General features: G+C 48.4%; 1 protein-coding gene across 1 annotated transcript in view; it reads right to left on the bottom strand.

Moving 5' to 3' along the window:
• The window catches only part of STAG1 (stromal antigen 1), a 2,620,144-nt gene that overhangs the window by 889,261 nt on the left and 1,716,269 nt on the right, over window positions 1-14,614 (bottom strand). The window contains exon 19 of the mRNA XM_044070350.1: window positions 14,353-14,433. Within this exon, the coding sequence (XP_043926285.1) occupies window positions 14,353-14,433 (81 nt within the window). The remainder of the gene's footprint in view (window positions 1-14,352; window positions 14,434-14,614) is intronic.

Below are 14,614 nucleotides of genomic sequence, written 5' to 3'. Positions count from 1 at the left end.
GAGGGGACTAATGCTCAACATCAGGCTATTTTTGCAGCCTGAGTTGGGTCCTAATCAAGGCAGATGCACTAACAAGATAAGAGGACCCATCAACTAATTCAGTAAACTTTGTTCCAAAAGCCCTATAACACGACTGACAACTTACTGTGAACATCTACCCATTGATGGCTACTAGCCATTAAAGGGCATGTTACGGACATAATGCAGGTTTGTGATGTGACTACTGAAGAAGCTTTCAAGACATTACATGAACAACCTTCTGACTGTTTCAGCCATGTACACAAGACCATAACCAACCAGGCAATCACAAAAGCAAGGTAGGGGAACAGACACCCAAATACTCCGTTCCTGAAAGTATGATATACAAATCAATGCTCCCAAATACAAAAAGATCATGACATTGTTAGTTTATGTTGCAAAGGAGGGAATGTGCACTGTCACAAACCTGTTTTTTTGGCAATATAAAGGTAGAAATTAGAAGTTATGTACTCACCATAACGTTCCATCTGAGTAGGTGTATTCATTTGTCTGCAACCTGTGGGTTATGGATCCGATATTGGATCCGAACCGGCATGGTTTTCCAGCTATGGATCCAAGCTCTCAGCTCCTCCCCTCACCCATAATGCCCTGCTCTACCCTCATGACCTCAGATCGAGTTTGCCAAAGCAACAATACCCTAAAAAGGGTAACAAGGAATATGCAGGAAACTGAAAGGCCAGGGGAGTAGGGGGGCGGACTGGTTGCAGCCAAATGAACACCCCCACTCAGGTGGAACGCTATGGTGAGTACATAACTTCTAAATCTGAAGTAGGATTTTCATTTGTCTGCAACCTGTGGGACAGAGTCCCCAGCTACCTGAATCTTGGGGCCATCATGGAAGGATATTCCGGAGCACCGCGAGCCAAAGGATGCTCTACCCTAGATGCAAGATCCAACTTATAGTGGGAAATAAATGTATGAGATGAAGCCCACGTGGCTGCTGCACAAATATCATCTAGAGGAATCCTAGCCTTGAAGGCTGCCGAGGTAGATACTGACCGGGTTGAATGGGCATGAACACCCCGGTGCGGCCTTCCTGGCGCTTGATAAGCCAATAAAATGCACTGTGAAATCCAGCGGGACAGAGAAACTTTAGAAATTGGCTTGCCCAAATTGAATTTTGCAAAGGAAATAAACAGCTGGTCGGATTGCCTATGACCAGCTGTCCTGTTGAATAAAATCTAAGTTGCCTGTGAACATCTAGTGAGTGTAGCTTATATTCACCTTTGTTTTCATACTTAGGGAAGAAAACAGGGAGGTTAATGGATTGATTGATGTTTGCTTCAGAAGCGATTTTAGGAAGGAAGGACGGGTTGGTCCTGAGGGAGACACGGTCCGGATGAAATACCAAGTAAGGAGGTTTAGCTGATAAAGCTTGAAGTTCAGAAACTCTCTTGGCTGATGTAATGGCTACCAAAAAGGCTGTCTTGTAGGACAAAAATTTGAGATCCACCGTGGCAGCGGGCTCGAAGGGGAGCGGTCAAGGCCTGTAGGACCAAAGAAAGGTCCCAAGGAGGAACTGCTTGTTTTATAGGGGCCTGAGAAGGAAAGTACCTTTAAGAAATGTTTTACACAATTTGGCTGACATAAGAGGATTAGAATCTTGACCAATGTGATAGTGAGAAATTGCCGCCAGTTGAACTTTGACTGTGGAACTGCTGGCACCATCATTAAAGAGAGAGGTTAGAAAATCAAGCACTACAGGGAGAGGAACCGTGAAGGGATTCAGGCCTTGCCGCTCCGCCCACACAGAGAAAGCGTTTCCATTTGCTTCGATAAACCTTTCTAGTGGATGGTTTATGAGCCGCCACCAAAATAGCCTTTACCGGTGAAGAAATACCGGGAGTCCTTATCAAGAGTGGAACTGGAGCAGCCAAGCGGTCAGCTTCAGGTTGTCCAGGTTCGGAGGAGGAATGCAGGATGGATGGGATATCAGATCCGGGATGGGATCTAGAATCCAAGGAGGATTCACCGAGTGAGACCTTAGGAAGGGAACCAGATCTGTCGAGGCCAGAATGGAGCAATGAGAATCATTCTGCAACCCACCCGAAGCTTTCTGAAGAACTTGCAGCATCAGAGGCAAGGGTGGATAGGCATACAGAAGACCGGGTGGCCAAGCATGCACCAGAGCGTCTCTTGGGGTACCTCCGGGAGGAGGTATCAGAGCGAAAAACTGTCGCACTTGGTGTTTGAGGGAGAAGCAAAAGATCGCATGAAGGGGTTCCCCACCGTGCGAATATGCGTTCCGCTACTTGACAATTGAGAGACCACTCGTAAGGGGTCAGAATGGTGCGACTGAGCTTGTCCGCTAGGATGTTGGACCGACCGGAATGTGCGTTGCTATGAGAAAGCGATTGGTGGAGATTGCCCATTCCCAAACTCTCATGGCCTCTCGACAAAGAGGGTAAGACCTTGTTCCCCCTTGCTTGTTGATGTACCAGACAACAGACATATTGTCCGATTGAATCGCAATTGTTCCCAAGGGAAGAAAGTCCTGAAGTGCTAGCAACGCTAAGAGCACTGCTCTCATCTCTAGAACATTGATATGCAGTAAGGTCTCTGAATCGTTCCACGTGCCTTGGACTGTCCGGCCCGCAAAGTGCCCCCCCCCACCCGAGGCGGAGGGCGGCCGAGGTCACCGTGGCGAGAGGGGAGAAGCACAAAATGGGCGACCCTCGTGGAGATCCCCCGGGCGGAGCCACCAGAAGACGGACCGCTTGCAAGCCTCGCTGATCGCTATGGCATGATGCATGGCCAGAGCAAGGTATGGCCACTGTACTAAGGCGTCCACTGTAGAATGCATATTGAGCCTGGCAAGAGGAAGAAGTGCTATAGCCGAAGCCATGGACCCTAGAGCCCTCAGGACCAACTCCGCTGGAACAGAATTTGAATGGAGAATGGCCCGCACCTGGAGCTGCAGATTTAGAACTCTGTCCGCAGTGAGAAAGGCTCGTAAACTCCTTGTGTCTAGTCTGGCCCCTATGAAATCTAAGAGCTGTGTGGGCACCAGGTTGGAGTTTGTATTTATTGTGATGCCCAGAAATGGAGCAAGATGGAGAAAGGAGTCTCGCGCCAAGAGAAGTAGATGCCTTGTTGGGGCGGTAAGGAGCCAGTCGTCCAGGTAGGGAAAGACCTGCACCCCCTGAAGCCTCAGGTGGGCCGCTACCACTGCTAGTACTTTGGTAAACACCCTGGGGGCTGTGGTGAGACCAAAGGGAAGGACCCGGAACTGGTAGTGACTGGCTCCCAGCCGGGCGGAGAAACCTCCTGGGCGCCTGTCCATCAGGATGTGGTAGTCTGGCGTCCTTGAGATCTATCGAGCACATCCAGTGATTTTCTCCCAGAAGGGGAGAATAGATTGCAGAGTGACCATTGGCAATTTTTCTTTGGGGACTGCCAGATTCAAGAGAGAGAGGTCTAGGATTGGTCTTAGTTGCCCCGTCTTTTTTGGCACTAAAAAGAATCTGGAGTAGAACCCTGTTCCGATCTGGTCTGGGGAGCGGGCTGGATGGCTCTTTTCTTTAGCAGATGGCCAATTTCTGCCAAAGCGGCCTCCCGTTGACCGGGTGGGACGTCTGGGAGGGACTTTAACTTTGGAAGGTGAAGGAAAGGAATGCGATATCCCCTGGATATGATTTGGAGAACCCAGCGGTCCGATGTTATGGACTCCCATGCCGCTAGGTGCCCAGCGTCCCCCGACTGCCTCCAGAGTAGAGCAGTCGGGCAACCCCTCAGGGTTGCTGCGCGGGCCGTTCAGAGAAAGGTTCCCTGGACCCGAAGTTTCTGGGAGCCCCTCTGCCTCTAGGGCGGCGTCCTCCCTGTCCTCCTCTGCCACGGAAGGACTGGTTGTCCGGAGCAGGCTGGGACTGCTGCGACTTCCGGAACCACATCTTCTTCTGACCCTTTTGGTTCCTAGAATAGGGCCTCTGGGGTGCAGAGAAGCGGATTCCGACGGCAGACAGCGTCTTCCGTCCTTCTCGCTCTGGGTCAGCGTCTGAGCGGTCTTGCCAAACAGAGCAGAACCATCAAAGGGGCGTTAACGCAGCCTTGAAGGGCTCAGAAAAATCGCAGTGGCGGAGCCAGGCCTGGCGTCTAGTGACCAGTCCTGTTCCGCAGCTCTAGCGGCCCTCCGTTGCATGGGAGAGTAGCCGCATAGAAGTATTTGTAACTGACCTAAGAGTGGCCATTTTGGTGGAGTGCAGAACTCTGTCCTCCTCCGAAATGGACTCGGGGGGATGCAGCGTATTCCTTAATAAGATCTCGCTGCATCCGAATAACATGTGCCAAATAGTTCAGCGCCCTTACCGAGAAGGTCGCCGAACTGAACATCCGCTTCCCCAAGCGGTCCATCATCCGAGACTCCTTGCTCGGTGGGTGGACTGAGGGACTCTCCTGAGCCAGTTCCCTCTTTGTGGCCGCCGCCATCAACATGGCATCTACAGGAGGCCCCTTACTCCAATGGGTCCTGTCGGAGGGCGGACTAAGGATCCTATCCGGTCTTTTGGGAATTGGTTCCACGGTGTCCGGTTCCTTCCACGCCCTGGTGGTGGTAAGGTCCACCAGGGGGTCGGCAGGGGGGGACACCCAAGAGGTAGACGGGCCCGTTTCAAATGCCTCCAAGAACACGGACTCGTCCGAGGAAGACTTGGGGGCAGACCACCCCCCCCTAATACGGAGCATTTCCATGATGTCTCCAAAGGAGACATCCTCGGGGGGTGACCGTGGGGAGCCTTCCCCTTCCTCCAAGTCCGTGTCTTCAGTGAGAGACTCGGGGGAGTCAATGTGCCTCCTTTTGCACGTATGCTTGCGAGGGGCCTCCTCTGGGGGGCTGTCAGAGGAGTCCTCAAGCAGCAATTTGCTCCATAGGAGCAACTTGGGGCACAGAAGCGGGCTGTCCCAGGGGCGGATGGTGGAAGCCTGGCCCAGTGCAGAGGGAGCGGGGCCGGGCGAAGCAAGTGCCGGGGTCCGGAGACCCTCAACAGAGCCCTCTCCACTACATCAAAGGCCGAAGGGCCGACCTCGACCAAAGGATCCGACAATCGGCTCCCCTCGGATCCGAAGAGTGGATCGGAGCCGGCGCCGAAGCACTCGGATCCGAAGGACAGTGCGCTCCGACACAGGCGGCGCCGAAGGAGCACTGATCCCCGGATCCGGCTCGGATCCAGGCTCCGAGATCGGGTCCGGCACTCGAGGGCAGGGTCGGGTCCGGTACCAAGTACTATCGGCTCCGACCTTCCCGGCTCGAAGCTGCTCGGCTCCAGTTGCTCGAACCTGGATAGCGGGTCGGAGAAGGAGCAATAGGCTTAAAAAGGGTGTTGAGCTCCCCGGAGGAGGCAAGAGCACTCCCATCTGCATCTGGGCCTGGATGAACCTTCTCATCATCCGGTCCAGATCAGCATCAGAAAGGCTATGGGTAGATCTCGAAGAGGCTACCGAGGTAGGCCTGGAGTGCCTCCTCGTTAGCCTCGGCGGAGGTCGGGTCTCCTCCTCCTCAGGGCCCGGTGTAAAGCACACAGGGGACGGGCGAGAAGGAGGAGACCGAACCGACAGGAGCCGGGAGAAGCCATCTTGGCTGGCGGGGCCGAAACAGAGGTCTCGGCCCGCCGCTTGTGGTGCTTCTCCCTCCGGTCCTTTTTAGCAGCATCCCTCTCCTCTCCAGAAGCGGGAGTTTGAGTCCCAGGAGCAGGAGGGGTGCCACAGAGGAACAACTGCAGGTACAGTAGTCCCGAAGGAGGCGGAGGCGGGCCGAGTCCGGTAAAGACCCGCCAAGACCAGCTTGGACCTCCGCTCCCTCAGTGCCCTGGGGTTGAACCCTGCACAAATGGAACAACCAGATGTGAGGTGTTCAACCCCAAGACACTAACACACGAGTGTGGCCATCAGCGGTGAGAGCTTATGGCCACACTCGAGCATTCAATATAGATTTAGGCTGGTCAGCCATAATCTATAATACCTAAAGTTACAGAAGGTAACTTAAACAACAAAAACACACAGGCCTACACACACACTCTACGCAACAGCGAGGGGAGGGAATAAAATTATTTACTTTAACTTAAAATAAACTCAAAATAGTCTATACTAAAGCCACACCTAATACTTTCACACAAATTTAGTCAAAGAATCAAAAAATTTTCTATTTTTAAACAAGAAAAGAGTTCACTTAGCTGAGAGCTATGTACCCACATCCAGTTACCAGCGCGGCAAACAAGATCTGAGGTCATGAGGGTAGAGCAGGGCATTATGGGTGAGGGGAGGAGCTGAGAGCTTGGATCCATAGCTGGAAAACCATGCCGGTTCGGATCCGATATCGGATCCATAACCCACAGGTTGCAGACAAATGAATATCCTACTTCAGATCTTATTTTTTGGGCAGCTGTACCCACTTCCTGACTTATTCCTGTCTACTAGATTAGCTGCAGGCTACAGGTTACCAAATGGGAGTCCCTGTAATCACAGCAAGTTTTCTGTACTACTGATATGATAAATCCAAATTCTTTTAATGCTGTAACCTGACAAGATAAAGACACTTTATGCAGTTAGTGAAGAAAGCAAAGAAATTAGGTTTCAATTGTTAGGATAAGGCTAAAGTAATCTAATACTACAGTTGAAATAATGTTAAACTGCATAGTTTTTTTTGCTGGCTTCTTATAAAGAAAAGCCTAAAAGGGGAACTGATGAACTCTGTACCACAGCAACTTTGGTGGCATTAACGTGAAGATACATAAAAGAAAAAAAAATAAGTCGATGGATGTACAGTTCTGCAAAAGACATTCTTGGTTCATAAAACAATACTGCATCAGCTTTGTTGCCTTTCCAAAGCACTTAATGGTATGCCTAACAACAGACTGCCACACACTATTCAGACTCCCTAAGATCTTTGGTGGCATAAAAATACTCAAATGGAAGCTATCAAACAAACTCTGTCTAAATAAAAATGTAAAATGATCATAAAATTTCTTGCATGTGGCCATTTCTCAAGGTACTGTGGAACCTCAGAGCTACAATTAAAATGCCAAAATGGCCTTCCCCACTGTCAGTGCAAACCTGTACGCCACATTATTTTGGGGGTTTATTTTACTTTGCTTGCCTGTTTTGTTGTGTTTAGGTGTGCAAGACTCAGTGAGTTGGGTATTAAGACTTTGAGCTTTTTGAAATCACAACAGAAAAGAGATGCAGGTGCACAGTGGACTACAATGCCGAAATCCAAACATGCTGTTGAGTTAAAGTGTGCCTTGTTAAAGCCTCTGACGGACTGTTTCTCTGAGAAAGACAACTAGCTAAAAAAGGAAACTTTCCATCTTTCATCTCAAAAGTAGCAGAGGGTAAAAAAGTATATTCCACAGTTATAAATGGTTACTTTAGCTGAAAACCCATGTCACTTCAAAATCGTATCGTTCTGCAATGCCTGCTAGTTTTTCCATAAAATGTCAAAAAAGAGAAAACGGCCTAATTTCTTCCTCCTAGCAATCTTTGATTCATGTCGCAACGCATCAACAGTAATGATTTTGTAGAATACAGTAGTCTCGAACTTATGATTAACCCACACTGACCCAAAAGCAAAATATGCATGCATCATAAATCCCTTTAAGTGTTCTCTTTCTGGTTGAGAAAGACATTTGAAATATTGGCTCTAATATGATCTTGATGGAAAGTAATTCTTACAATGATAAAACAGTAACAATTTTCTTAAAAAGCATACAGCAGACAGTGCAAGTAACAATATTTCAAAAATTTTACTCAAATTGAAATTGGGCAGCAGGGAAAAAAAAACGAACTTCCACGTCTCCTCCATATATGGTTACTCAGACAAATTATTTTAAAACACACGTTTCTATAATTATACATGAATGTATGCCTGTACAAATATACACACACACACACACACACACACACACACACATATATATATATATATATATATATATATATACACACAAACACAAACATGCATAAATATAATTTAGAGCATCCCATTAACCAGCACCGTTTTTGGACACTGGAGAAAGCAGAGAAAAACCATGCATACAAGGGAGACAAGGGAGATCATGAGAAATTCATACAGTGACTGGAAGATATGAGGCAGCAGTCTTACAAATGATATATTAGAGGGAACATCCATAAAAAGAAGTTATGTCCTTACCATAACGTTCCATGTGGAGTGTTCATCTCGCCTTGGTTATTACACATGGGTTCGGAGCCGATCCTCGGCTCCGTGCCGGCCGACTGCAAGCTCTGCATCGAGAAGAAGCTCGAGGACATCTAATACCCACAATCCCCCTCTGCCTTTACCTCAGATCTAGTTTGCAAGCAAACCAGACATAAAGCACGCACACATGCCAAACTATATACATAAAAGTACATATATACAAACATACCAAGGGTATGATAGTAACACTAATACTGCAACAGCAGAAGGAGAATACTCCAGACCAGGCACCAAATCGAACGTTCTTCCTAAGGGTGGGACGGGTGGGAGTGTAATAACCAAGGCGAGATGAACACTCCACATGGAACGTTATGGTAAGGACATAACTTCTTTATGTGAGAGTGTTCAATCTCGCCTTTGTTCTTACACATGGGTAGCGTCCCTAGCTCCATGATCCTGAGGAACTCAAGGGAGAACGTTCTTGAGCACAGTGGAACCAAAGGTTGCCCTATCCCTAGAAACCCTGTCCACTTTGTAATGAGAGATAAATGTATGTGGTTTAGCCCAAGTAGCAGCCGCACAAATAGTGTCTAGCGGTAAGCGAGCTGCGTGAGCCAAAGATGTAGAAACTGATCTGGTGGAATGTCCTTTGGGTTTAGCTGATAATGTTTGATCAGAGGCTTCATAAACATATGTGATACAGTCAGTTAGCCATTTAGAAAGAGTTCGTTTCGTAACTGCAAGACCCTTTCTGCTATCAGCAAAAGATAGAAATAGTTGATCAGATATCCTGTGATCTTTTGTTCTATCCAAATAAAATCTGAGTTGTCTATGAACGTCCAGTTTGTGCAACATATACTCCAATTTATTAGAGTGGTTCTTAAAGAAGGTGGGTAATTCAATGGACTGATTAATATTACTAGAAGAACAAACTTTGGGGAGAAAGGATGGATTAGTGCGTAGGGATACTCTGTCAGAATGAAATATTAAATAAGGATGTTTGACAGAAAGGGCCTGAAGCTCAGACACTCATCTAGCAGATGTAATGGCCACTAGAAATAAAGTTTTCCATGACAAAAATTTCAATGTGCAACTTGAGGCTGGTTCAAAGGGTGGCAACATCAATTTAGAGAGCAACAGGTTCAAATTCCACGGTGATGTCGGACTTCTGACTGGTGGTCTGATATGAAAAGAACCTTTTAAAAGGCTTTACAAAGTCTGTGAGCCATAATAGGCACCAGATTCCTCTACATGATAGTTAGAAATGGCAGCTAACTGTACTCTTAAAGTAGCCGGGGAAGCTCCTTCATGAAATAGTTCAGTCAAGAACTCTAAAACCTTGTTTAACGGAGCTATAACAGGGTCCAAATGATGTGACTCCGCCAAAAGACAAAACGTTTCCACTTACTGGTGTAAGTCTTTGTAGTGGAAACTTTATGAGAAGCTACTAAAATATCTTGAACCGCCGATGTAAGGGGAACCGACCTGGCTAGAAAGGGAAGCGGAGCAGCCAAGCTGCTAGATGGAGAGATTCTAAAGATGGGTGAGGAACTCCTGACGAGTGAGTCAGTAGATCTGGCTCTGGGTCCAGCATCCAAGGTCCCCGAATGCGGTGATGCAATAGAAAGGGGAACCAAATTTGACGAGGCCAGAACGGAGCAATGAGAATAATAGTCCTCTGAAGGTTGTTGGCTTTCTGTAGAAACTTTGCAATCAGGGAAATGGAGGAAAAGCATATAGGAGACCGGGGCCAATCGTGCACCAGCGTCCCTGGGGACTTCCCTGGAGGGTAATAGGGCAAAGTAGCTCCTGCATTTGGCGTTCATTGGAGACGCAAACAGATCGCAGGTAGGCTGGCCCCATTTGCGAAAAATCCTTCTCAACTGACTGTTTGAGGACCACTCGTGAGGCAATAGTATTGCCCTGCTCAGCCTGTCGGCTATGGCGTTGGATGACCCGGGATGTGCGTTGCGATCAGAAAGCGACCGGTGGACTCTGCCCATTGCCAAATTCTCATGGCCTCTCTGCATAGTTGGTAAGACCTGGTTCCCCCTTGCTTGTTTATGTACCAGACTACGGACATGTTGTCTGTCTGAACTGCAATGGTCCCTGGAGGAAGAAGGGGAGCAAAGTGTTGCAATGCTAAAAACACTGCCCTCAACTCCAGAACATTGATGTGCAGATTGTACTCCAGATTGGTCCATTCGCCTTGGACTGTCTGTCCCTGAAAGATGCCCCCCCACCCTATCAGGGAAGCGTCCGTGGTTATCGTCGCTGACGGTGCGGGTAGCACAAATGGTCTTCCGCTGGATAGGTTGCAAGTCTGTAACCACCACATTAGGTGTGATTTGCATGTTTTCGTTATCAATATTTCGTGAGTCAGTGGAAGTTGTTGGAATGACCATTGTGCAAACAGAAGCCATTGTAGCACTCTCATGTGCAGTCTTCCCAATGGTATCGCAATGAGAGAAGCTGCCATGAGACCCAAGACTTTCAGAACAATTTTGCGGTGACTTTCTGGGCGACAGCAGAAGGGAAATGTTGATTTGAAGTGCTACTATTCTTTCTGTAGGAAGTTTTAGAACTAAATGGTGCGTATCTAATTCCGCTCCTATGAATAAGATATGCTGTGATGGCTGTAGCAAAGATTTTTCGAAATTTACTGAAATTCCAAGGTTTGTACAAAGTTGTAGGGTGTAATCCCTGGCTTGTATCAGTTGACGCCTGGTGGTGGCAGACAGGAGCCAGTCATCCAGATACGGAAACACCTGGAATCCTAGGCGCCTCAGATGAGACGCTACCACTGCCATGCATTTGGTGAAGACCCTGGGGGCTGTAGTCAGACCAAAGGGCAGGGCTCGAAACTGATAGTGACTGGCTCCCAGCCGGAAGCGCAAATGATCCCTGGACGCCCTGGCCATTTTGATGTGGTAGTATCGTCCTTCAGATCTATCGAGCACATCCAGTCGTCCTTCCGTAAGAATGGAAGGATCGATTGAAGCGTGACCATTCGAACTTTTCCTTCTTGACAAAGGTGTTGAGATGGCTTAGGTCCAGAATCGGCCTCCAGTCCCCTGTTTTCTTTGGAACTAAAAAGAACCTTGAGTAAGTTCCGAATCCTATTTGGTCCGCTGGGACTGGTTGGATGACTCTTTTTCTAGCAGCTTTGAAATTTCTGTAACTGCTGGGTCTCAGATGGGGTGGTACATCTGGGAGTTTTCTCTTTGGAATGGGTGTGGATAGAAATGAGATTTTGTAACCTCTGGTAACAACGCTTTTTACCCAATTGTCTGAAGAAAGGTTTTGCCAGGCCTGAGGGTATAAAGCTAAGCGACCCCCGACTGCCTCCAGAGCAGGACAGTCGGGCCTCCTCTCAGGAGTGCTGAAAAGGTTTGCCAGGAGGTTATCCCTGTCACCTTGGTTTCATGGACCCCTCTGCCACCAGGGCGTCTTCCACCTCTGCCCCCTCTGCCTCTAGAGGGGCATCACCCTGTGTGTTTGGGAAAGATCCTTGGGGTTTTGAAACCACATTTTCCCACCACGTTGCCCTTTGGGGTACGGTCTGGAAGGGTGGAAAAATGGACTCCGACAGCAGACAGAGTCTTTCCCTCCTGTTCACACGGGTAAGGGTCTCCTTTACTTTAGGGCCAAAAAGTGTGGCTCCATCAAATGGGGCGTTAGTAAAGGAAGACTTGAAGGCTTCCGCAAATGAACATAAGCGCATCCAGGATTGCCTACGAAGAGCAATCGCTGAAGCCGCTGCCCTACTCGATCCTTGACTGCGTGGGATATCAGCCTCATGGACGAGTTTACAATGGATGTAAGGGTGTTGAGATGTGCTGTAACTTTCTCTGAAACAGCAGCATCTGTAGTACCCTGGAGGGTATCTCCCAACTCTTTGACTAGATCCCTCTGTAAGCGTGTAAAATGAGTCAAATAGTTCAGGGAGCATAGAAAGCCGCTGAACTGAAAATGCGCTTCCGTATCTGTCCATGGTCCTAGAATCTTTGTTAGGCGGATGGACAGATGAGGAAGACTCCGACATCTCCTTTTTCGTGGCGCTGCCACCACCATGGCGTCTACTGGAACTCCTTTGGTGAGGTAAGCCTTGTCCTGTGGTGCCGTAATGTACTTATTTGGCTTCCTAGGGACTGGTTCCACCGTGTCAGGTGTCTCCCGCCTTTGAGCAATCAACTCCATTAACTCATCGAAGGGCGGAGTGACCCAGGAGGAGGAAGGGCGAGCACCAAATGCCTTCAGCAAAACTGACTCATCCTCAGAAGGGGGGAGGGATTGCCAGTCACCTCTCTGTTTTAGGATCTCCAAGATGTCAGAAAAAGAGACATCTTCTGAAGGTGACTTAGGGGACCCTTCTGACTCATCTAAGTCAGTATCAGATGTCAAGGATTCTTGTGGAGAATCCAAGTGTCTCCTCTTACACAATCTTTTCCTAGGGACTTATTCGTGGGGAGCATCCGAGGAAGCCTCCGAGGAAGAGGGGGCACCCTCCAGGGGTGGCTGAGACACTGGTGCCCGACGCTTGGATGTGGCCGTGGGTGCAGAGGAGGATAACGGTCCTTTGTGGGGAGGAGAAGCTGTTCCTGCTGATGTGGTTGTCTGGGTAGACAACACCTTCCTCATGAGGTCGAAGGCCCCCGGGTCCCGAGTCGAGGTATCTCCCGGTTCCGAAGAAATGGGAAGAATCCCCGAAACAGGAACCGAAGGCACCGACCCCGAGGACGGAACCGAGTCGATCCGCGCCGAGGCTTCGAGAGGGAGCGTCGGAACCGAAACATCGGTCCGACTCTCGGTCCCGGAACCAAGGATGGATCTTCGGCCCCGAGACTCCAGTACCGGATCGGATGGAGTCGAGGTGAACGGTGCCGACTGAGAAAAAGACGGTTCTGGCACCGAGGGCTCCACAATCATCAGTTCAGCTTCTTCCGGCTCCGAAGACTGGGCAGGTCTCGGAGGAGGAACAGATGGAGATAGTGGCAGGCCTTCAAGTCTCGACATCAACTGAGAGGAGACCGAGATAAGCTTGGATAGGGCCGTATGCTCCATCAATTTCTGCACCACACGGTCCACATCGGTGTCGGAAAGGGCCCTGGAAGAACGAGTCGAAGGGATCGAAGACGGAGCCGACCTCAACAGAGTCGGTGGAGGGAGCTCCGTCACCGGTTCCAAGACTCGAGGCTCGGAAACTGCCAACAGTTGAACACTCGGCCCCGAAGTCTGTGGAACCGGTGATCTAACTTTACCCGAAGAGCTCGGAGCCGATGACTTGGGCTCCGACGTCTTCGATTCCTTCGAGGATTTGGATGCCTGGTCTGAAGCATCCAGAGCCTCCTGGAAAGAGGGTTTCAATAAACCTCTATCCATCAGTTTCCTGCGCCTATCTGTCATGACCCTCCCACTAAAAGAGTGACAAATAGAACAGTCCTCTTGTAAGTGGAGAGGGCCAAGGCAGTAGACACAGGAACTGTGGTTGTCCGTGACCGACATCTTTTGGCCACACTGGCAACGTTTGAATCCAGATTTTATTTTCTCAGACATTTTGAAGAAAGAGAAAAAAGTCAAGTCCAGTAACTAGTCAATCCAAGAAAAAAAAGTCTCAAATCCGGTAATATGTCAGTCCGTTTGTCAATCCAAGTAGGGGTGGTAGGCCCCGAAAAACTCTATACCAGTTAAGAGAAGTTAAACTAAGTTAACGGTACCGAGATTTCTCTCTCTACACACACACACTACACTATATAATAACTAGTGATTTTGACAAGTTCTCTTGAAAGTTTAACAAAAAGAAAGTTAAATCTTATCTGAAAAACCCTCGAGCTAGCCTCCAGCGATGCGAATGCAGCAGCGGCAAACTAGATCTGGGGTAAAGGCAGAGGGGGATTGTGGGTATTAGATGTCCTCGAGCTTCTTCTCGATGCAGAGCTTGCAGTCGGCCGGCACGGAGCCGAGGATCGGCTCCGAACCCATGTGTAAGAACAAAGGCGAGATTGAACACTCTCACATAAAGGGTGTTACACAATCAAGGGTTAATGAGTATTCTTTGATAAAACTACGAGTTTAACCAAGCAGTACCTTAAATGAGATAAAAATATGAACTCTTGAGTAATTCAAGCGATTCAGAAAGAGTCAAGTGAACTGAAAACACAACTTACTTTGGAAGAGGTGACTTCTGCACTTTTAACCAAAATCCAGAGAATGGAATAATGACAACACTGCAAAGCCTGAACTGCAATCTATTAAAAGAAAAAAAAAAAGTACTATCAGTTGTGACAAACAATGGTCCAATTCATAAACTGCAACACATGCAGAAATCCACAGGAAAGTATAGTTGTGCAGGTAACTTACCATATCAGTAGATGTTCTAAAGATCACAGAGCCACGTCCGTGATTTGCTTTACGTTCAACATTAGATTA

The sequence above is a fragment of the Protopterus annectens genome, chromosome 4.part1 (genome assembly GCF_019279795.1).
Source record: "Protopterus annectens isolate FY-2018-M chromosome 4.part1, PAN1.0, whole genome shotgun sequence".
Lineage (NCBI taxonomy): Eukaryota > Metazoa > Chordata > Ceratodontiformes > Protopteridae > Protopterus > Protopterus annectens.
The sequence above is the reverse complement of the archived record's forward strand: the minus strand, read 5'-3'. Positions and strand labels throughout refer to the sequence as shown.